The sequence below is a fragment of the Tripterygium wilfordii genome, chromosome 11, assembly GCF_013401445.1.
Source record: "Tripterygium wilfordii isolate XIE 37 chromosome 11, ASM1340144v1, whole genome shotgun sequence".
In the NCBI taxonomy this organism is placed as follows: Eukaryota; Viridiplantae; Streptophyta; class Magnoliopsida; order Celastrales; family Celastraceae; genus Tripterygium; species Tripterygium wilfordii.
The window spans coordinates 11,573,972-11,598,250 of NC_052242.1; the positions used below are offsets into that span (position 1 = coordinate 11,573,972).

The following is a 24,279-nucleotide window of genomic DNA, read 5'->3' on the forward strand; positions in this document are numbered from 1 at the left end:
CTCAATTACAAAGCCCCAACCCCGTAAAACCCTGCGAGAGATCTACTTTGGCTATGGCGAACGCAGAGCTTAATCCCAGCTTCCCTCCGTACCTCCACCTAGTCTGCGCCTTCCTCGCAATGGAGCCGTCTCATCATTTGATCTCCTTAGCAAGGTATTTCCTGCGCATTTTATGAGAACTAGGGGCGCTATAGTTATATCATATATGTGCCAAATTATTACACGATACCATGTGTTTGATATTATGTGGCTGATAGTCATTTGGGAATTGTATTTTGAGGTGTTTTCTTTGAAATGTAGAGTATGTGGTGGAGGGTTGGTTACAGAGAGAGTACAGAAGCTTATATGGGATCATTGTGTAAACAAAGCTGTAAGTAATGTACATCCAATATCCTATGCTTGACACATTTATTCGAAGTATTTGCACTTTTAAAGCTTCCCTGGTGAAATCTAAACACTAAAAGCACTTGAATCATCATCATCATCCCATTATCTATCCCAAAAGTTTTGGGTCGGCTACATTATTCTATGAGAAAATCAACGGGAATCAACTAGGTGTATACGTTTCCGCCATTCATTTATGTGTAAAAACATAATTTCTTCAATTCCTATTGAATCCATATTCTTTCTTCCTACTTCAAGTCATGACTTTTTAGGTCTTTCTCTTTGTCTTCTACTATCTCCCATACAAATTCTTTCGATTCTCCTCACCGCCGCACTGCTATCTCTACGTTTTATATGCACATACCATCTTAAACGGTTTTCTTGCAACTTATCTTCAATTGGCACTACTTCTACCTTATATCTAATAGTCTCATTTCTTATCCTATCTTCCCTCGTGTGGCGACACATCTAGCTAAACATTCGCATTTTTGCTACATGTGTTTTTTTGGATATGTTGTCTCTTAATAGTTCAACACTCAAAACCGCTAACCTATAGAATTTTTCCTTCAAACTTAAAAGGAATCCTTCAGTCGTATAAAATCCTCAATGCTTTTTTCCACTTCATACACCCGTTTTTTATCCTATTAACTACATCTTCACTAAAAGAACTTGAATAAGTACAAAAAACTAAACTCCTGATATTGTACAGATAAGATGAAAGGTAGGAAAACTATATGACACATCTCCTCCATACATCATTGCAACAATCTAATCTTCGTTTACAGTTGATTCTTTCTTAAATACAAAGCTTGCTTCAGTTGTTGTGATATATACAGGATGGACAGAGTTGTGCACGTTACTTGAAGAATTTTCTCAAGAAGCTTATAATTGAAATTGAATCAAATAATGGTGTTTTAATGGATGAATTATATGAACAATATGCTGAATACATGACGTCATTGAAGGTAAAATTTCTGGTGAATGGGTTGCTAATAAACTTTTTCTTATGTGTTGATTGATTCTCATGATCTAATTATGATTCAAGTAAATTATCTGTTTCTTAGGAATATGATCTGGCCAATGGAAATGCTAAAGTCTACAAATACATTTCATTCCTATTCCAAGATGGTAACAAATAAATCTAGTCTAGGGGTTTTTCTTTTTCATATGGAAAATGTCCCACCTACCTATGTTGATTAACAATAGGTAGATTTTATTGTATTTTTAGGTTGTTTAGATCTCCCAAGCTGCCCAACGTCAAGGAAGTTGATCATTCCATTGCAATGTTCACTTAACATGCTTGAAGGAGATACCGGGTATGCTTTATTGTTACTGACTCTTCTCTTGCTTTGCATATCTGGAACACATAATTTTTAAATGTTTCTTTGACCATGACTGCAAGTTTATCAAATTCTTCATGAAATTACTTTTGTTGAGTCATTCCATGAGAGCAGTTCTTGTGCTATTGTGGTACATTTCTTCCGCATAGAATGATATTTGTATGTTGTCTTGTAATTATGAACTGAGATTTACTGAACCATAAGACCAAGCCTAGTGACAAGGGGTTGTAAACTCTAGAGCTTTAGGATGTTAGGATAGTGGATTTGTTTGTCGAGTCTGGTTCAAGTGGGGTTCTAACAAGCTTTCACATTCCAAGCCAGGAGTTGAACCATGTGGTTCTAGTGAAGGGTTGGGCCCCTTGTGCCCAGCATGGAGCCGTGGAGGCAATTCTATGAGGTTGTTCTCACAGAGAATGAAAACTCCCTGCTCTCGGCTGGTAACAGGGCGGTGCTTCTCAGGCCAAGATGGCCCAGTGGCTACCCTAGCTAAGCCAACATTTTTTTTGTCTCTACCCTTTCATTCACTGCATTTTAATGCTATTGTTCAAAAATCTGTTGTGATTTGACTTTCTTATCGCTTAAATGGTTCCTCTCTACTGGGCCTCTTTTTTTTTTCTTGTTTCTATACCTTCTTTTTTTTCTTCTTTTTGCAGATTGGCTTCTGTGTGTGTGTTGGGACTTGGGAGGGGGTGTTTTAGTCCTGCATCCATGCAGTCTATAGGGTTTCTTCTACTTGCTGATAGAAAATTTTCGTGGAAATAAAAAGTCTTTTTTGTGAGTTTCTGGAACAATTTTTCTTATTATTGACATGGTTTGAAGTAAGCATGTAGAGTAATATAAACTAGTTCTTCTTAGTGTTGCTTTGATGCTTTCACAGGTGTTCAATTTGGCCCTCAAGCCTTTTTCTGTCAGAATTCATACTCTCCTTTCCTGAAATATTCTCTAATAAGTCTTGTTTTGAGGTATGCCATATGTTTGCTTTTCACACTTCACACACTGATATATATTACTGATGCATGATTACTATCAATTTGAGAACTATATTAGTACTTGCATTTAGAGCTCTGGTTTGTGAGAGGCTAGGAAGCACAGACTCGGCAAAATGGGTGCTGAGTCCGCATCGAGTTCAAACTTCAAACTCAGTTCACATGCGTGATTGATTAGCAAAAATACGGCCCTGACGCGCGTTGACCGTGTCGGATCAGTCAACCCAGCCAAGACTCACCTCCGTCAACCATGTCTTTCGTTTCCGTCGATGGCAATTATGAATCACGACTGCAAAAATCAAAGAATAGAATAGAGAGGTGAGCAGTGCAAATCAGTTCATTGTTTCTTCGCATGGCTTCCATCGCGATTCCTCTAGGACCTTCTATTCTTTCAGTGGACTTAGGGCCTCATTTGCCCACAGCTGTGCTATTTCTCACGTGGGACCAGATCTGTGTTTGGGTCTTCTCATATGGGCTTTGGTTTGTTAAAGTCTGGTTGTGGGCCTCTCAATTCTTGGTCATATGAATATCTCAAGTCACTCAAAAGTCAAAATGGCTCAATTTACTTTATTTAAACTCATCTGTTGCTTTATTTTATTCTATATCTCAATATTTATTCTATATAAAATATATATAAATATTTTTAATTTTCCAAGTCCCCCGCACTTGCATCCTGAATTCTTTGAGAATTTGCGAATCCCCGAGTCCCTGCTCCCGCATCCCGTGTCTCCGCATCCGAGTCGGTGCTTCCTAGGTGAGAGGGAATTCCTAGAAGGGAATTTTATCATCGGTGAAGGAGTATGCATGAAGGATAAAGATGACTTACAATGGTTTCTACTCAGTTAGACAGAGAAGGCGACATCCTTAGACAAGCACTAAGGCTGTATTTATTAGTTATTGTCTTCCTCTTGAAAACTATCAAGTACAAAGCAGAAAGTTGCGAGATGCTTATTTCTCAAGGTCTGATATGGGAATCTCTTCAAGGTGGAAACTCTCACCAACTACTAACTTGCTGAAGGAAAATTTTAAACAAATAAGAAATGCTTCATGATAGAATAAAGTAAAGCATAAAATTAAAACAAGATATAAAGGCTATTACACTGATGATAGGGGTAGCGACAGTAGATATGGAAATGGAAGTTTTGGTTGTACTTTTGGTTCCTATATTTGAGAGGGAAAGGAAAAAGGAATTTGAAGTACTTTAAATGCATACACAATTAAAAATCATCTCAAAACTCGTTGCTGAAACCCCCATTTCAGTTCCATCTAAATTTTTAATCAATGATTGGACCTTCACCTTAGCTTTTCCACACGTTGCAGCCTTTGTTTCTGACGACACAAGTTAATAGATTCACACATAATCTTAATAAGTTCCTATTTAGCATTCTTATCCTTTAGACAATGTTCCTGTATATTACATTTTCTGACTTTGTCTGGGGTTTCCCCCTTTTCTTTGTTCATATTTTTGTCGTATCACTGCTCTAGTCTTAACCTTTTTTCTTCTTTTTTTATTTCTTGAGTGCATGGTGATTGTGCTGCATATGTCAATTGGCTGCTTATCATCGTAAGTTTTGAATATTGACCTTTTTCTTTTATATGTCGGGCAACCGAAACACAAAAAACAGGTTGGTTCTGGTGTTGGCTTGGTTGGTATTTGTCTGGCCAATGTAAGAGCCTCCAAGGTATATCACTCAAACTTTATGCATATAGGTTCTGGCTCGTTGTCATATTATCTCATGGGTTGTTTATATTTGTTGTTCTGCTAGTTTTAAGTAATGAAATCTTTTTGGTCAATTATCTTTTTTCCAAGCATAAACTTTGAATTTTTTATATTATACAGATGTTTAATAGGATGGCTTTTTATTTTATTGTTCTTTCCCCATGTAGATGTGTCGTGTCTGCCTCCTTGTTTTATCATAGATCAGGTAGACCACATTTCTTGGTTAGTGGATAACCTATGCTCTTGAATTCTTGATGCAGATTGTATTAAGTGATGGTGATCTTACAACTCTATCTAACATGAAGCAAAATTTGGAGCTGAACAAGTTGAGCACTGATATTCATGTGCCAAATAGAACTGCTGAAGATTCAAAAATGGTCAGTTGAAATCGCAAGGCTCTTATATGTTTGTATTTGATAATTCATGGGGTTAATTTATTTTTTTTCAAGGAAGAGGGAAATCGAACCTTGCACTTTGTGAAAGTGTAAGGAGTTGGCCACCACTAGGCCACAAGCTGCTAGTATTGGCTCTTCAATATTTCTACCCTGTGTCTTGATATACTGCTAATTGTATCAGTTGTTGAGAGAGCAATCTTTTATTTACTCTTCAATTTGAGGTGTTGGGATGGCATTATTATCAACCATTTTCATTTTGTTTTTATTTAAGCCGAAAACACCTCAGATATAAATGTGTGTGGCAAACTTTGCTTACGGGGCAGCATAAATTATTTTTGGAATCTTTTGAAAGTGTAAGAAGACTTGAAAGCATGCAGTGGATAAAAGAAATGATTGTGCAGCTTTTGTACTCAACCGATTGATGAATTTCAGGTAAAATGCATTTCTATGGCCTGGGAATCTGCAACGGAGAGTGAGCTCCAGGAATTCATGCCAGATATTGTGTCAGTATTGCTCAACTCACCTACTCTTTGCTTTAATACATTCAACTACAATGTAAATGGAATTATGGAAGTATGGCTATATGGGACCATTATTTTTCCCCTGTAATTATTATTACACGCCGCTTATGTCTTTTTTATCAGTTTGGGTGCAGACGTGATTTATGATCCACTATGCCTCCCTCATCTTGTTCAAGTACTTGCTATTCTCTTGAATCCTAGGAAGTCACGTTGCCAGAAGCAGAAAGACAGTTGTCAGGGCACTTTATGTGATGGTAAATTTCCTGTTGTGACAGGCAGTAATTCCAATGAAGGAAAAATTGTCCATACAGACGATTTAGATGTATTTGTTGATGATGCAGATTATAATCCCCACGGTATCAATGCTCGTCAAGTTGAAGCAACTGATATGGACACTTCAAACGCAAGATCAAGGGAAGGTCCAGTGGCTTATATTGCTTCAGTCATTCGGAATATCGACACCTTCAATTGTTTTCTGGCATTGGCAAACCAGGCTAATCTTACCATCGTAGACGTAACTGATGAACGAAGACCGTTCAATTTGCTTCCGTACATGCAATCCTACGATCGATCAAGTATACAATTATTTTCTGTCTCTTGTAAAGTAACAACTTGAGTTATCCTTTTTGCCCCATGAGAACCATTATTTTACGGCTACTTGTTTGATAAAGGTGTTGTCCTTTATTGTTGTGTAACTTTGTTAATTGTTATGTTACCATCAAATATGAGATGGGTATTCTTAAACTGGGCTTTTGTATTAATTGAACACAAAATTGCAATCTGTATGTGGGAAAAATCATCGAATGTATGCAGTAGCAGTACTGTATCTATTTGTTTCGTTAAGTGTTTGATTCCTTCAATAGATTTTAACATCTGCCTACCATTCTCAGAGAAATATAAGGTCAACTTTGATGTTGCTCTAATTTGTTCATATGAATATTCATATAGCTTTTAAATTATATCAAAGTTGGATCTGCTGCAGGTTTGGACAACAGGAACAATGGGTGAACTGAGTCCGGTGAGTTTCCTTTCTTGGCATATTGAATTTGCCAAGAAACAATGCTTTACTTCATCATGATTCATGAATCATGATAGTTAATACATACCTTTTAAATGAATGTCCTTCAACAGGTTGTGAAGATAGACGGAAGATCTATTGGCGATGGGCAAGTTGGGGCTGTCACTCGAAGGTTGCAAAATGCTTATAAAATGCTGACGGAAGAGTCGGGTGTTCAAATACCTTCCTACAGTCAGACATGAGGTATTATACTTCCAAAAAGGTGTAGATTGCTTCTCCCCCTTAACAGCTGTTGTAAAGAAAGGGCACAGAAAAATAAAACTGGGGGGAAATCGCCCATGTGTGGATTGTTATCAGTGCTGTTATTGTTACTCTCCAACTTCCTAAACAATAAACTTAATGGTGAAATTGTGCTTGCAAATAATGAGGTCTTGATGAACCTATTCTGATAAAAGACCAGAATAGAAATAAGAAAAAGTCGAAATGCACTTCTTTTCAATCGTTGCTGGGGTTCTATAGTGCGTTTTGTGAGAAGACCTTTTACAAACAGGCAAGATGTTTTTCCTCACTAAGATGATCTTTTTAGAAATTCTTCTTATTCACTACCAGGCAGGTGGTGGTGGTTCATCGATAACCTAGTCCCTTTTTGTGGATCTAGTGCTTAAAATATGCAAAAAGTGGAGGTCTCTGTAATATGTATCTTCATAAAACAGAGCAGCAGCAGCAGCTCCCTTTAGTCTCTTTGTAACAAGAAATAACAATGCTCCAAACCTAGAAAATAATTCAAATCAACACTCTTCAAAAAAAAATAAACAACTCTCGTGTACAAAACTTCCACAATTACCAGAGTCATCCGCAATTTATCAGAGTCGAAATGTACCAAATCATGCGGAGTGATTGTTTCAAAGAATTTAACTTATGACCTTTAAGTTATACTCTTACAACTCTATCATTGAGTCACATTTTGCCTATGACAATCCTCAGGTTTTGTTGACAAAGAGTTCCAGTTTCAGGAAACATTTTGTAAATAAAGGTGCAGGAAGTTGCGCACTATGAAGTAAATTAGTTTAAGAGTCCACGAGTAGCAAATTGATCTCTCCACATTGGAGTACAAAACCGCAAATTATAAATATATTTGCCTTGAAGCTCTATTGCAACGCCTATTCATTCCACAAATCTACTAATTTCACATTTGATCAAAAGGGAAAGATCCTATAATTTTTGGAACTAAGCAAACTGTCACAAAAGAAATCTGCAAAACGAGTACAGGAGTTTTGATTCACAAGAACCCACAAATCCAAAGACTCAGGTCCTGGGTTTAATTAATGCCTGACCACACTGTAAAGAGTCCATGTTCAATTACACGCCGAGTCATTCCCCTGTGCCAATAGAACAATAAATAGTTAGAAACAACCTCAATAATTACATTGCTAACAATTTGAGTGAGTGACTTGAGTAATTTGTGCCATCGTGTGGATACAGGAGAAGTGGGGAATCATAGAGATCATAGAAAGAACCAGGCAGCAACATCTTTTATGAGATAGATTGTCATGCATCAAACTAGAAACTATTTGCAACCACCACAAAAACTAAACATAAGCAATTACCCATAATTCTAATACTAGACATTGCCAGAAAATGCCCAGAATTCTAATACTAAAAAGTACAAGGAAAACAACATTGATTACCACAGCTGCAGATAACATGGGATCCGTAGATATGAAGAATCAATTAGCTGAAAAGGGTGTTGGGCAACTAATAGCTAGTATCTGTGTTATTCTGCAGGGTGGGTTCAATGTAGCCCAAGCATGGAGAGCAGGAGAGGAGCATAAAGAGTGGGGGCTATTCTACAACCTCACATTCAAAGTTACAAGTTGATATATGCACCCAAAAAACCAGGCACAGAGAAGAAAATATTCATCAGATTCCAAATAGAATAACTTATGTATCAATTTCATTTTCTTTCTCTAAAGAAAAAAGGACAAACACTCGTTCTAGTGGTAAAGTTACATCTTTTATCAAATGAAAACCAACTTTTTCATGGAACAGATATGCACAAGTCTGATTCCATGAGCCCAACAGTAATGAAAGATATCCAACAGTTCTTGCATCACAACACCGCTACATAAATCAAATTTCCCAGAAATTGAACCTCAAAGCCATCATCGGTTAAGGTACAATTAAACGCGATGGTGACTATTGCAGTAACCAGGATCATAATCAATATGATCAAATCATGGAGGAAGGAGGATGCCTACCACTATGATTATGCAGCATCCGAGCCGCATCAGCCCAATAAGACTCAGTAACAGTAACTGGACTTTGAATCTCCATGCTCAGAGAGATTTCTTTCCTGATACTTTGATCATGGATGCAATGTGTTCACTTTAGCATGAATTATGAGGGCTAGATCACCAAGGACTCTTCACTTATTTAGGGGATTTGAAGTTATGTTTTAAGCTGAGGTGCGGGGTTAAAAGTCCCTGCAGAATGATGTCTCGCCTCTGCCAAAGGAATAAGCTTTGAATTTACCTTCATTCGCATTTTTTCCTTCTGCTTCAAACTTATGTTGTTTCAATAAAGTTTTCTCAATACATCTGCTTCAAAGCAATTGCTGATTGGCATTTTACAGGCTCAAGCGTCCAAGCTATTGTGTCTTGTTACTTTAAAAAATGCTACAGTATGTTGTTGATTTTGGTTCTTTCCACCAAGATTGACATCCATTAAAAACAATCACGAACAGAGTCATCGCATATAGAGCACATATATGAATAAAATCTCAAAATGATTTCTATTCCTTAAAGATGGTTGTATTCACTCAAATACGGATCCAGTTGGGTAACTACGAGTTGGGTAACTACGAACTCAACATAAAACCTATCCAATAGAAAACAAGCAAATCACAATAGATTGAGCCCAACTACGCTAACATGCTAATCCCTAGTACAATTTTTTCCACAGCTGGGAATCCAAAACTTTACAGAAAATCGTATTGAAGCGAAAAACAGTCAAATCGATTCTGATTCAGATCAAGATAGATATCATTTCGGCGTCAGTAACTTCTTCGAACAGTTAACCGCAAACGATGACAAACAAAAATACGATCAAGAGAAATAACAGAAGGAAAAAAAAAATTGAAACGATCAAGGGGAAGGAAGATACGAACTATTTGGAAGCTTTATCTGGCTTGTAAGAGTAATAATAGTCGGGAGGTGAGTAGAACAAAGCAGCCACCATGGAACCTGGAAGAACAACGTGCTTAGCCAGCACTGCAAGCTTCGTCACCAATGGTTCTCCCCTCATCAGAAAAGCCATTACTTGTTTTTCGTCTTCACGATTCCTTGGAAATCTGATGCCAAAAGGGATCCAACTTTATATGGGCCAGGAAGCCCATTCTACAATTGGGCCGACGTGAAGCCCGGTGCCCAACTCATGCACACATTTAAGGGGCCTTGTCAAAGCCCTAAAAGAAAGAGGGCTGGACGAATCAGAACAGGCCTGGCGCGCACTTCGGCCAATTTTCAAGTCTCCTTTGGTAACCTTTTTCTATAATTTTTTTTTTTTTATCATTTTCAAGTTTTGGGTTGATCTATTATTTCCTTTTATTATATCATGAAATTTATGCCTTTTTTGCGTATGCATACAATTTTGGCCCAACCGAAGAAGACAATTTTATGTTTTTTTTTAATTTGTAAAATTAAACCAAAATTGGAAAAAAAAGGATTTAGTTTTAAGAAATATTTACTATTATTTCATCTTTTAGCGGTAAACCATAGAAAGTAGGGGTGTCAACGGTCGGTTTGGTCGGTTTTTTACCATATTTTCAAAGAGCCCAACATTTCGATTTTTAACACATCTGAAAACCATTCTGTCAACGGTCTTGTAATTATTTCGGTCATAACCAACCAATCGGTTTTGATCGGTTTGATCGGTTTTCGATTTGGGTCGGGCCTCTATAAATTGTTCATAAATTCAACCTTAAGTAATGGCGGATTGTAGAATCTTAAACCCTTAAGTATTAACTATTAAGTAACAATTATTAGCATGTTATAGAATATAATAACAGAATAATAGTTTTTTTAGGGGAATAACAGAATAATACTTATAATATATAATTATATATATATTTAATTAGTTCGGCCGGTTCGGTTATGTTACTCAATAGTGTGGCCGATCAACATTTCCGTTTTTGTAAAGCTTGAGAGCTGGTCAATTGGTTTTGCATCAAAGAAATTCTTAGAATTGCCCAATTGGCCAGTTTGATTTTTCCGGTTTATTTTAACACCCCTAATATAACGTTTAGTTTATTGAGATAAATTTTTTTTTTTGAAAAAATTCATAAATATAATTGTATTAAATTACCCTATAAATTAGATAATTGAGTATTATAGGCACTTGAGCCTCTATAAAAATTAAGTACAACCAATAGGACTAAAAAAAAATAATAAATAAATTGAAAAACACAAATACAAAGAAGACTATCACCGGACACTATTGGATGACACCGGACAATCGTCAGACGACTGCGGAATGACGCCATACTCCAGAGAGAAATATTTTATTAATGAAGCTACATTCACGGGTGCCCGGGGTCTGCTGTAAAATTTTTACAGCAGACCACACTGTAATTGTATTGGACGGACGGATTTGATCTGATTAAATCAAATGGCTAGGATTTCAAGAGCCTAGAAATATTAAATGAACCATCTCTCTCCTGTTTGACTCTCTGATTTTTTTTTCTCTCTCTTAAATTCTTTCTTTCATTCATCAAATTGAATTGCAACTCAGAGATACTAACAGAGAAATGAAGGGAAGACGAGAGACATGTAATCCAAGGTAATCGCGAAATCAAACTCTTTTTGGTCTCAAAATCATATTCTTTGGGCACTCAAAAAACGAAGATCTGCAAGTGAGTGGAGACAAGAAATCGATAAGGAAACTAAACCAGACCTCTCCTTCTCTCTTTTATTTTCTTCAACAATAATTTGTTGGAACTTCCTAAACGATTTGGGAAATCATCTCTGGTTTTTGGTTTGAGAATTATGTTTTTCGAGTGCTCAAAAATGGAGATTTGCAATCTAAGGTTGTGCACCAATAGAAGGAGATCTCTTTGTCTCCCTATACATCATGTCTTCAATTAACTTGATATATTTCTTCTGGGTTTGAGAGGTTTTGCAATGAGAGCTTCATCTGTGAAAGAAAAGCGTCTCTCTCTGTGTGGGTTTAGTGAGAGAAAATAAAATAAGATAGTTTTGGGTTTTAAAATGTCAGCCATCAGATTGAATTAGTTTACATCTGGCCGTTGGTTGAAACTAAAGTGTGGGCTGCTGTAAAAATTTTACAGCAGACCCCGGGCACCCTACATTCACCATTAAATTATAAGGTAGGTTAGTAAATTTAGAGAAGCCATCCGTCACTTGGTGATAAGATGGAATCTATAAAGTGAAAAATAACCATATATAATTGAATGGTCCAATTTTATATGGGCCCCAGCTTTAGCAGCGGTCCTTCTCCTTCATAGCCGAATCTGATTCTTCTAGATGGGGTGCCGGGGCTCTGCTGTAAAAAAATTACAGCAGGCCCCGCTGTAATAACAATTTGAGACGAAATTTTTTTTTATTTTATTTTGAAAAAATTATAGATGTGTAGTTTATGATCTAACGAATCCAACGATATATTTTTTGTTCAAAACAAAAATCATATGCTATATGAAAAATGCTTAACAATTTTAGACCGTCGGATATAAACTCAAAACATTCGGTGTCTGGATCAAGATGAATTTGATTTTTGTTTCGAACAAAAAATATATCGTTGGATTCGTTAGATCATAAACTACACATTTATAATTTTTTCAAAATAAAATAAAAAATTTTTGGAACCCAAATTACCTACAGCGGGATCTGCTGTAGTTTTTACTACAGCAGACCCCTGCCACCCTTCTAGATGACTTTGACGGCCAATGCATTTAGGGTTGACAAAGTCAGTCCACACTTCAATTAATGGTTGGTTAATAAACACCAACAATAAACTTCAACTCTTTGACCATCAATATATGGTATCTTCATGCTTTCGGTCAAAAATGTCTGTACCTTCGATTATGTGAAATAATTAGTAATTAATTTTTTTTTATAAAAACGGCAATTTATCAAAATTGTTAGGGATTCCAATAAATGGGATCTCAGTTATCCCAGTAAATCATTTTGTTCATCGATTGATATAAATGTAGAGACCTAAAAACCTGATGATTGAATCAAAAAGTGACATGTCAGTCACTGAAATGACTGAGATCCTTATCACTTCTTATTCAATAGTGTTAGGTACTCATGGAAGTCGAAACCTTTTAAATGAAATTTTAAAAAGTTTTAACTCTCAAAATACATGTTAGATTTAAAAAAAATTACATATTTGGAATCAGTGTATGAAGCTCTTTTTTAATAAGATCCATTGTCAATAAGTTTTATTGAGTGGATCTTAATTCCATTGTTTTTTTCAATGAAATTTAAAAAACAATGGATTCAGAACTAAAATAATGAATTCTAGATTATGCTTTAAAAAATAATGGAATTTATGTTAAAACGATAAATTTTAGACAATAAATTATAGGATAAAAGAGTGAAATAAAACTATTATATTAATTAAATCAATGAAATAAATCTGTTCAGCTCTCTTGAGCTATCAAACTATTGGGCTACATGTCATTTTCACTTCTGATTACGAAACCGAGATAGAATATATAGCAGCCGATCCATGGAGAAATTTTGGACCCTAATCAATAAATAATTAATTATTGTTGCTAATTAGTTTCTTGTACGATTATCAGAACCTTCCTACCCCCTATCTACCATAAAGTCCACGTGGCACACCTTCTATGACTAATCCCTGACGTCTCCCTCAGTCACTCGTGAAATACGAGCGAAACTCCCTTCACTGGGTCCCCCCATCTCTCTTGATGCTCACGGCTTCTTCCGCCATTTTATAAACATCTCTTATCTCTCTGTTCTCGCTCATTTATTTTCTATCTCACACAACCATGGCCGACAATCATCGGTGATCAGCGATCAGTAACCAGTCGCAGCTCAGCTCAAGCTTAATTGTGCGGCGTCATCATGAAATCGTGTGCAGCTATGCACGGAATTATTTCTCTTATTTTGCTTTTGCTGCTCCCGTACGCGATGGGCCAGAGCCCGCCGAGCCCGGATCCGTATCCGTACGTCAAGTTCTCGCCCTCGATGGCGATAATCATCGTCGTTCTCATTGCAGCTCTGTTTTTCATGGGATTCTTCTCTATTTACATCCGACAGTGCTCGGACACGCGCAACGGTACCGGAATTGTGCGGCCTGTCACTGGAAGGTCGCGTAGGGCGGCGCGTGGGCTGGATCCGGCGGTGATCGAGAACCTTCCGACATTTCCTTACTCCGAAGTGAAGGAGCTCAAGATCGGGAAAGGAGCGCTAGAATGCGCGGTGTGTTTGATGGAGTTCGAAGACGACGAAACGCTGCGTTTGATCCCCAAGTGCGACCACGTGTTCCACCATGACTGTATAGATGCTTGGTTGGTCTCTCACACCACTTGTCCTGTTTGCCGCGCCAATTTGGTTCCGGAACCGAGTGAGTCAACGCCTGATTTACCCGAGTCAGATTCGGAGTCAGACATCGAAGCCCAAAACGACGCAGTTCCAGCGGAGCTGGACAGAGACGAGACACTGTTGGTGCAAAAACGACCACCGGAACCTGAATTGATGAATGTGAATCAAACTTTGAACAGGAACCGTACACGTGGATCGAGATCTGGTAGACCGCTTAAATTCCCCAGGTCTCACTCGACCGGGCATTCATTGGTTCAACCTGGAGAAAACATGGACCGGTTCACTCTGAAACTGCCGGCTGATGTAAGGAAGCAGATAATGAATCGCCGGCTAAACCGGGCTACGAGTCTGCTTCTGTTGCCGAGGGAAGGAAGTACGAGGAAAGGCTATCGAAGCGGGAGTAGCAAAGGGAAAAACTTAGCGCGATTCGATCGGCTGGATTCGAGAGCCAAGTCGGACCGGTGGGTGTTTAGCATGGCACCTCCATTTCTTACGAGAGCATCTTCGATCAGGTCGCAGACAATGGCCGCTAACGGGGAGGGACCTTCGAGGCGGCTGCCGGAAAAAGAAGCGCCACTTGCTGAAACGAGCCGGCCTCCGGTTTAAGGCCAATTTATTTATTTATTTTTTTAAATAACTTTACACGGTTTTTTAATATCTTCATATAAGTATATAACAGTATGCTCCGGTCAAGTCTGTGTATACTGTATAATTTTTTTTAATTTAATTTTGCGACTTTTGAATATTGATTTGACCATTTGGGTCATGTGCTACTAATGGCAACATTATTGCTGTTAAATTCCATGGATTAAAATTAAAGACTTTGTGAAATTAGGCAGAATGAGACCTTCATGAAACTTATTCTTGTTCATCACTTTTATTCAAGGTTGTTCCCAAATACATTGTCTTAACTAGTTTCGGTACTTCCAGGCACTTGCCAATTGGTCAATTGCTTGCATAAGGCATTTTAAGTATGTCTTGCAAATTTATGTTAAATGTAGTTGGATTGAAGAGAAAGAAAAAAAAACTAATGCATTCACCAACGAGAGGTAGCTCAGTTGATAATTGACTGGGTTAGACATAGGTGTGTGCAATATTCGATTCCAATGAAAAACATATTTGTTAGTGGTATTTCAAAAAAGAAAAATATTAATGCACTCTAGTTAGATTGAAGTGTTCATATTCTTTGAAGATAATTTAGTACATTGGTTTTTGATGCAATTTACTTTTAATATCTTGGGCTACAATTATAGTATTGTATTAGACGTACTATATTTTAACTAAAATAAAGAGTTGATTAGATGACTGAAATCAAATAAATTCAGAAGTTAGGGGTTTAGATGACATCTTAGGATTAGTTTTTGCATACCCTCGAAGTAAGCAATAGGAGAATTTGTTTCCAATTTCGGTTCTAAGTTGATAAAGCAATGAAAAATTTTGTATTATTGTGCGTGTAATGTTAAAGGATTTTTTTTTTGAGAGTAGGAGGCCAATTTTAGTAGCTCAAAGGCAAAGGTAAATCTGCCCTGTGAAGGGCCAATACATGAGAAGGGACATGCCCATGCAAGCAAACCAAAGAACTAGATAAACGGCCAAGTTTGGCAAGACTATCAGCAACTAAATTGCCTGACCTACCAAAATGATTAAAACAACAAGTTTAAGATGCCTTGCTTTATTCATATAGATTGATTTTGGAGTTTCTCCAACCTAGTCAAACCACCTAATTATGTTGGCCAACTTTTCGAGTTTTGGCAATCTTTTATACTATATAATTTGCAACTGGATGGTTTTCATGATGTTTTCTTATGCTGTCATTTGTTTATATTCCCAAGAGAAACATTTTTACACTTGTAAATTATTTGAGTGATAGCCTAATTGATAAATCTTTATGGGGTTAAATTGTATGAGTTTGAAACATCTTGAGTTCGATTATCATTAGGAATAATAACTTTGTGGTCACGAGCTGATTTTTGAACCAACTTACCTTGTTTTCCGGTGGAAAATTTGTATGTGTCAGACTTGATGGTCTGAATTTAGACTTATATCGAATATTCAAAGTGCAAACTTGTATCATGTCGTTTTGTGTTTGGATTCGTATTTTGATTTGATTATTATTCCGGCAGCCTCATATTTGTAGAACGACATCGTCAGCTGTTTCATGTACTTTTTTTTTGGCCTTGTTGAATTAACATTTGTGAGATTGGATAGGTTCAAAACAGGACACGTAGAAGGGTGATTTCACTATCAACAACGGCTCTAGTGAATTTGACCGGGTAATTCTTAGTGCAAGCGAAAGTTTATGAGTTCAAGTGCTATAGGTATTTTCATTATCGCAAATTGCGGATGAGTCATTGCTCAACCCAACGTATGCAAATGTCATCCTACGTTATCTTTTCACACTGGGTCTTAACTCAAGTCTCAACTGATCCATAGAGTTGCTGGGTATTCAATGTGGAACGGAGTTTACAAGTCATTTGTTCGGTGGACAGCTGTGTTGGATTCTATATGAATGACCAGAAATGACTTCTTGGCCCAATCCTCGCAGCTGCCTTTTTCGTGGATTTCACTGAGTGGGCCTAGACCTAATTTGAGGCCCAAATTTGAAGGTTGAACCAAAGTGTGGGCTTTTTTGAGAAGAGGCTTGAAGAACTTGGGCCCAGAAACAAAATTTCAGCTCTTACAGGTAATATGGAAAAACCGAAAAACACAGAATAGAGCAGAAGAGCAGAATCAAAGCCGGAGAAGATGGAGAACCAGCAAGGTAACACAGAATCAAAGTCAAAGGTAGTGATACAGATACCTTCATATCAAGAAGTTCTCGAGAGCTCGCAGCAAAATTCTTCACAATCTCTCTTCAAACCTTCCCAGTCTTTCTCTCAGGCGTTCTCTTTCCTCAAATCCTCCGAATTTTACTCTCCCCCTCCCTCCTCCTCCATCTCTTCACAGTCCACCACCACCACCCTAAACGGCGCTGTTCCGAGGTACTCACGCCAATTAATTCGTTTGGTATTTCTTTTACGTGTACGAACATGGTTTGATTGTCTGCTTCAGAATTGTAATTTCGCTTGTAATGCTGTTAACTTTAGGCATAATGAACCATCCGATGTGCCGTCCTCGGCACCGGCATCAACTTCGGCTGTGGCGTCATCTAATCAGAGTCGTAATGCAATTCTCGTGAGCCACAGACAGGTAAGACAATCGTGAATATGTATGCATGTACATGTCTTGAAGAAAGAATTGATAAAAAGGAGATTAGGGTTTCTTGAAATCTGAATGATAATGGAATAGGGTATATTTTAGCACGCAGATGCGCTGCAGCAGGACATGTTGTAATGAGGCTTTCACATGCGTATCATAGTCCATGTTTGGGAGTTAAAAGAGGTCAATTTATATAGTTTCAGGGCGTGTGCCTTTGCTTATTGAAAATCTACTTGCTGGAAAGTCTAATTATTTAATTTTCTTGGCTCCTGAATAAATACAACTTCTTTCATGACTATCCTTGGGCGTGTACAAAAGTTTCCTCATTTCCCTTTTGTTCTAGCTTGAGCTTATTAGTTCTTTTTTAGTGGGTGAAATTCACTGATTTTTTACATTTGTGACATAAACTATTTTATTGGGTACTTACACCCAATGAACTTATGATAAGAGTGAAATTCGAAGGAATTCCTTCCCAAGCGTATAAAAAAATGCTTCCCATATAAACTGTACCTTAACGCTTAATCTCATTTTGGTTTCTGCAGAAAGGAAATCCGTTGCTCAAACACATCAGAAATGCGCGATGGGCTTTTGCAGACATTGTTTGTGACTACTTGCTGGGGCAAAGTTCTTGTGCTCTCTATTTAAGGTTTTGCTTATGAATTTACTGTGATGTGTAGTTTTTTTTTCCTTATTAGCATCTAAGACATGCTACAAGGCTTTCAGCCTGGCTGGTTTTTATGGAAGAGAAAATTAAAGCTCGAATTGGTTCCCATCAGAAACAAGTGGTTCATATAGCTGACTTCAAACTGTTTGGGACAAATGATTTGATGTTGATGATGTCTGTTCATGCAAAAGATGAAAATTAGTAGTCTGTTGTATATAACTGAACTAGCTACTAAGTCAACTATGTCCATAGGATGTATGTTTTTATTGGCAACAGCATACATGTTATAGGTACCTTATTAGTAATTAGTATATGCAAATGGATGCATCAGTATCTGTTTCAAGAACTTAACTGTTTGTTGGCCATGCGACAATGCAGTCTTCGGTATCATTTGCTGCATCCAGATTACCTCTACTACCGAATTAGAGAACTACAGAAAAACTTCAAGCTTCGCATTGTTCTGTGTCATGTTGATGTGGTAAGCCTTCCTTCTGCCTGATAACGTCTCCATGTATTTTCTAGTGATTGTCGTGATTTTGAATTAATAAGAAGATTTAGGGTACATGTGGACCGTTAGTTTACGTACAGAGAAAAAGATGTATTCCTCATCCTCATTGCTTTCAGGAGGATGTAGTGAAGCCTTTACTTGAAGTTACAAAAACAGCCCTGCTTCATGATTGTACCCTATTATGCGCTTGGAGGTAAATTTGGCTTCTTCTTTGTTTTTTGTTTTATTTTTTTGTTGTGCACCTCTAGGTTATGAAGAACATATGCTAATGGTTTATATGTTAAAATTTGGAAGTATTACACTGCTTCCGTTGTTACAGTTAAATACTTATGTATGACAAAAGCTTTTTCTGAGACTGAGGTGTCAATAATTAACGTCTTCGATGGAGTCGAGAAATCCTTGCAAATGGCTCAATAACATTGGTTATGTTTTTTCTTGTGTCCTGCAATGGTCTGATGTAGTCTCTTCCTTGACCAACTTTTTGGTATTCTGTGGGTATAGTTTGGAGGAATGTGGTCGCTACTTGGAGACCATAAAAGTCTATGAAAACAAGCCTGCAGATCTAATTCAAGGCCAGATGGATACAGATTATCAATCACGGGTATCTCCCTTTTTGCGCTCTATAGTCATTTGATTGGTTAATCATTACCCTACATGTCAAGCTAGGGTTTTGAATAATTATATGCTAAAATATTCAATATGTGCTTTGCTTCAATGCATGTTCCACACCCTTGCAAATTGGGACCTTTGATCCTTATTTTTTTCTTGTTTTAGTTAAACCATGCTCTGACAACTATTCGACATGTTAACAAGACTGATGTCATCACCCTTGGGTCGACATTTGGGGTATGCTGCTGCATTGTCCGTTTATACTGATGCTTTGGCAGTTTTAATCGTTAGCTTACAACCTTTGTAAGTACATTCGTTTCTTTGCAGTCACTTTCAAATATAATGGACGCATCCATGGAAGATCTGGCTCGCTGCCCTGGTATAGGAGAGCGCAAGGTAAGCCTTTTTGTATCGACGATTTATTAACATAGTGACATGGTTTGTTATCTTCTTCTGATTTCATGTGATTGCACTTTCATTGTAGTCGTTAAATGAACTTGCAATGCATTAGCTACTTATGCTAGCAGTGTGAACAAGTTTTTGCTTATCATTTCGAGGATTAAACTAAGTTACTCCTGCCAAGGAGACCATACCTAGTACTCAAGGCTCCCGCAATGCTAGATACTAGATAGGGTTGATAGAACTTGAGCTAATTTTTTTATGAACCATGAATAGAATTTAGATATGCTTTGATCACCTTTAGTAACTAAAATTTAGGAGGCCAATTTACTTGGACTAGGATTTAGTCGAGTGACAGGTCTTACTAATTAATGGAGTAAGATTAAAATATTAAGGAAAAAAACCAAAAAAGATTTAAAAATCATGGGGTCAATTTGAATAGAATTCAAATCTGTTTTAATTGGGCCAAATATGAAGAACCATGTGCTAAACTAGCACGGTGTCCTGGAAAAAAGAGACTAGATATTCCCACCTTTTTCATCCAGCGAAAAGTTACGACTACCATCACACTTGCAGCAAAAAGTGCTATTCTTTTTCCTTACATTATGCTTTAATATTTTGATGGACAGGTGAAACGCTTGTATGATACGTTTCATGAACCATTCAAGCGTGTGGTTTCCACTCATCCTGTCGTTCCAGAAATTCCTGTCCAGAAGGATGCTGAACCTGGCTCTGCCAATGAAGCTTCAGAAGGGGTGAACTCAGAAGAAACAAGCAAACGTAAGAAGAAAGAACCTGAAGTTAACATTAAATCGGCCCTACATGCTGCATTTTCCAAGTATTCTGATAAAATTGGTAAAAAGAACAATAAACCACGAGGTCAGGGAGAACCGAGCACCCTAATTGACTCAGATGCTGAAACTAAGAGTTCCAGTGAAGGAGATGCAAGTTGATATTCTTTTCCAACTCAAAGGCATGCCAAACTATCGTACAACTGTATTTAGAGTTAATTTAACCCCCGTGCTGTTGTACGGCCAATGTATTTGAAAAATTGTCATTAGATTGTAGTTTTATTGTATATAAATAAATATCTTGGAAATGCAGTAATTTTGTGGTTACAAATTGTTATCTCAGTTAGCTTCTTTTTGTCTCTCTGCCAAGTGAACTTATTGAATTCTCAAGATTCCCACCATATTGGGTCCCTAACTGGTAGCAGACAGAAAGGAAAGTAGGAAACTCATGGGATTCTAGATTTCACTTTTGTCTTCATTTGACTTGACATTGGTCCCCAGTTGCCTACGCTTGCAACTTTGCTCCACTGAAACCCAAGTTACTGCAATTCAATAATGTCCATCCTCTGTTTTTTTCCTTTCTTTTCTGTCATAGATCACCCCGCAGAATTCAAAGAAATTTGAGTTTTGGGGATTTTAGTTTTCCCCCAAACCGGACAACGTTGATGGTTTAGAATTGTTCAACTCTCTCTATGGACTAACTTTTCACGTTTTCAGTACATGACATATAATCAATGATATGCATTATAAGTTGTCAACTATCCTCTGAATTTCCATTTTTCAGTATCCAAGTGCGTATGATATAACTAATCAAGAGTTTACAACTTTCAAAAGCTGTCCTTAATACCTAGGACTAGCTATTTGATTATGATATCTGGAGGAACCTGATGAAGGAACAGAAAAGAGGTTCTTGACCAGAGGGATCAGCGACTGTGCAACATCGGTCATTAGAGGCCGATAATCTGCTTCTGGCTGCACACACATTGCTGTAATTGCTGCTACCTATAAGTACAAGAAAAACCAAGAAAAAGCTGGAGTTAGTTTACATCTTGTTTTACAATTTTCGAAAGCTGACGATGGAAAACTGAACTTACCTGAATTAGATCCTTCATGGAATACTGGCCTTTTAGAGCTGGATCAACCATTTCCAATACTTTTTCTCTGCTAGTTAACCTCGGAAGAGCCTGTTCATGGATAGAATAATTTGTAAGTACACTTGAACACTTCTACCGCTAATAGATTGCTTCATAATTAACTTTTACTAACCCAAGAAACAAGAACATGTTCACCAGGAGGCCTCTTGGTATCGACTGGTACACGACCTGTCAACAACTGCAGCAGAACAACTCCATAGCTGTATACATCTGATTTTGTAGTAAGCTTACCTGTTGAAGCATACCTACATCACCACAATTCATTACTTCCAAAACAAAGCTTTCCCAAATCTAGTTACTACTTTTGGTCAACTAAATTGTTCTTTTGAGACTTATAGTTAAAACTGTATGCTGCTCTAAATTGATAATCTGCCAAAGAAGGAGCTTTCACTTGGGTACTATCCTTCATGTGCATAAGCTAATGCAACAGTGTGATTGTTAAGATAAGGAAAATGAGAGGTACATAACAACAAATGCAGCTACTCACTCTGGGGCCAGATATCCAGTGGTCCCCAGCACTCGTGTCGAAATCTGACCGTTGATCTTGTCCGGGCACATCTTGGCCAATCCAAAATCCGACACCTTGGCTCGGAAGTTTTGATCTAGTAAGATATTGGAGCACTTGAAATCACGGTGAATAACAGGTGGGATAGAATACTCATGTAGGAACTCAAGAGCCTTGGCACAATCAAGAGCTATCCTTAACCGAGTAGCCCATTCCAACGGCCTATATTGGTTATGATGGAGGTGTTGTTGAAGAGTACCATTGGGCATGTATTCAAATATTAGAAGCCTATGGTGTTGGTCTGCACAGTATCCAAGTAACTCTGCCAAGTATGGAGAGTGTAACCTGCTCAGTAGATCTACCTACAACTCAGGAACAGAAAATGGCAATACTGAGTTACACTCACCCATGTGTGCAAGATTGAATAGAAAAACTCAAGAATTTGAGTAAAAAATTGGGTGTTTGTTATTTTCTGTCTACCTTGTTGACTTTCTAATCACAATTGAACAAATTCAATACTATAATGAATAAACAAATGGCTAATAAATCCAAAGTCACGGGCTTGTGTGCAGTTCATGTAAAGTAAAAGGAACAGTGTATCAGAAGAGACAAATTGAAGAAGCTAATCTATAATATATAAACATATATATATGAAGAAGGTAATAAATGGAATCACATTACCTCTATCCTGAAAGCACGCTCTCCTTGCTTGCCTTCCCTGTGAAGCATCTTAATTGCTGCAACAGTACCATCAGTAAGTACTCCTCTGTAAACAACACCAAACCCACCATTTCCTATCACATTTGCATCACTAAATATGTCCGTGGCCACTTCAAGCTCTTTGTATGTGAAAACTTGCACTCCTTTTCTGTGTCTATTAACTGGAGGATTTGTGAGGCCCAAATTGGCTCCATATAGACACCCACCCTTCACATCTAACCACATTTTCAAACCTAACAACATCAATTCTAGGAAAATAATATAAAAGTGTGGAACAAAAACCATTAAGGGCGTGTTTGGTTGAACATGTAAAACTTTCCCCTAAAAATGGGAGATAAAAAGATCGAAACTTTACAACAAATGACGAAGGGATTGCAAAATTGTCGACATGGGTTTTCATTAAAAACAAATCTTCACATTTCTATCAACATTTTTCATAGAAATTATGTGAAACATGAAATGGGTACTCACCTGGGCTTGCATCGATGTTAATGGTGGTATGAGCAATGAACTTGCTAATTGAGTCTTTGTTGTTCCTGGAGTTTTTTCTGTTTTGAGCAGATTTGAGTCTTCGAAGCATGGCTACAATGAAGAGTATAGCAACAAGTACAATAACCAAGACAGAGGAAATGATGATGATGAGAATGGGAGTGGAGGAGAGAGACCCATGGCCATGATTGTGGTTATAAGGTTTAGAATGGGAGTGATGGGTGTAATTGGCTTTTGCCTCAACTGGCACTGCAGCATCAGTGGTGCTAGTTTCCATGAGCACACAGAGCGATGAACAAAGACAGAGAAAGAGAGAAGAGAAGAGAAGAGGGAAATGTCAAAGATAGAGAGGAAAGACAAGACAATAAGTATATATGGATTAAAGAGATGAGTTTCCCTCATTTGGACGTCAAATTACCTGTATTCTATCTACAAAAATGCCCCACTCTCTCCCGTGAATGGTTCAAAAAGTACTAACATTCGTCGCATCTTCTGTATTTTTTTCTAAGGACTAGTCTTCTTTGTATCAGAAAAAAGTTTGGAACTTTTTGCACCATCTGACAAAATGCTAATCCCTTATCAACTATCATCAACTAATAGTTACTCTGCAATTCAAACATTTTGTCATCTTATACTATTAATTAATGGTAGACATGCTTCATAGTATACTCAAGTAGGGATGACAAAAATTCTGTCCGGTTCGGAGACCGAATTTGTTTGACGTGGATTAAACCTAGTTTGAACATAAGTTACATGTCCGAAATTTGGGTCCAAACAATTTTTTTTGTCCGGTTTAAAACCGAGTCGGGTTAGAACACAAAAATTTTGTTTGATTTACTTGTTCGAATTTAAATCAATCTAGGTTTGGTCAATTAATTTTATCCAAAATCCGATCCGGGTTAAGGTCCGAACATATAAATATTTCATAAATACATACACTTATTCGACCCAGAACTGACTTGGAATCGATTTTTCGCCACCCTTATACTCAACCATCCAATAATCCAAAAAGACATACCATATTGAGAAACTTCTTCTTGTTGGGAAACTAGATTGCTAATAAGGTCAATATGATGGCATGAAATTCAGGGAAAAACATGACTTTTTGTAATTAAATAGATTCTAATTCTGTTATTGGACCTTTAGATAGCTGATCATTAAAGCTAAAAGATCACATGATACCTCCAAAAGCCCCCACCAGTTAACACCCAATTTGTCTCTAGACTTCTCTACCACTGATTGCTTGTACTACCAGGCAAAGCTCATCTGGCATTTTTTGTCTGGAAATTAAC

General features: G+C 37.4%; 4 protein-coding genes and 2 long non-coding RNA genes across 6 annotated transcripts; 4 read left to right on the plus strand and 2 right to left on the minus strand.

The window, feature by feature from the left end:
* Nucleotide 1: 1 nt before the first annotated feature.
* On the plus strand, nt 2-6,183 carry LOC120008541 (putative uncharacterized protein DDB_G0277003). Its single transcript, XM_038858905.1, has 11 exons — nt 2-154; nt 301-370; nt 1,221-1,349; nt 1,449-1,512; nt 1,613-1,700; nt 2,602-2,686; nt 4,336-4,392; nt 4,691-4,807; nt 5,258-5,328; nt 5,470-5,600; nt 5,688-6,183. Exons 1-11 carry the CDS (start codon nt 54-56, stop codon nt 5,960-5,962), a joined length of 1,188 nt encoding a protein of 395 aa, XP_038714833.1. The 5' UTR covers nt 2-53; the 3' UTR covers nt 5,963-6,183.
* A 142-nt stretch (nt 6,184-6,325) lies between these two features.
* On the plus strand, nt 6,326-6,859 carry LOC120008490. The gene is made up of 2 exons (XR_005470519.1): nt 6,326-6,364; nt 6,478-6,859. It is a non-coding gene; the product is annotated as an uncharacterized LOC120008490 (long non-coding RNA).
* Nucleotides 6,860-7,412: 553 nt separating this feature from the next.
* LOC120008992 lies at nt 7,413-9,723 on the minus strand. The gene is made up of 2 exons (XR_005470583.1): nt 9,531-9,723; nt 7,413-7,743 (listed from the first exon to the last, which is right to left on the minus strand). It is a non-coding gene; the product is annotated as an uncharacterized LOC120008992 (long non-coding RNA).
* Nucleotides 9,724-13,356: 3,633 nt separating this feature from the next.
* Nucleotides 13,357-14,791, plus strand: LOC120009752 (E3 ubiquitin-protein ligase ATL6). The gene has a single exon (XM_038860447.1). The coding sequence runs from the start codon at nt 13,471-13,473 to the stop codon at nt 14,554-14,556; it is 1,086 nt and encodes a 361-aa protein (XP_038716375.1). The 5' UTR covers nt 13,357-13,470; the 3' UTR covers nt 14,557-14,791.
* A 1,850-nt stretch (nt 14,792-16,641) lies between these two features.
* On the plus strand, nt 16,642-20,435 carry LOC120009952 (DNA excision repair protein ERCC-1). The gene is made up of 9 exons (XM_038860689.1): nt 16,642-16,931; nt 17,037-17,139; nt 17,691-17,794; nt 18,191-18,290; nt 18,437-18,513; nt 18,822-18,921; nt 19,095-19,166; nt 19,257-19,325; nt 19,958-20,435. Exons 1-9 carry the CDS (start codon nt 16,696-16,698, stop codon nt 20,279-20,281), a joined length of 1,185 nt encoding a protein of 394 aa, XP_038716617.1. The 5' UTR covers nt 16,642-16,695; the 3' UTR covers nt 20,282-20,435.
* A 401-nt stretch (nt 20,436-20,836) lies between these two features.
* LOC120009951 (probable serine/threonine-protein kinase PBL7) lies at nt 20,837-23,524 on the minus strand. The gene is made up of 6 exons (XM_038860688.1): nt 22,970-23,524; nt 22,460-22,713; nt 21,761-22,140; nt 21,386-21,518; nt 21,214-21,303; nt 20,837-21,121 (listed from the first exon to the last, which is right to left on the minus strand). The coding sequence occupies exons 1-6, from the start codon at nt 23,262-23,264 to the stop codon at nt 20,960-20,962; spliced, it is 1,314 nt and encodes a 437-aa protein (XP_038716616.1). The 5' UTR covers nt 23,265-23,524; the 3' UTR covers nt 20,837-20,959.
* Nucleotides 23,525-24,279: the final 755 nt, after the last annotated feature.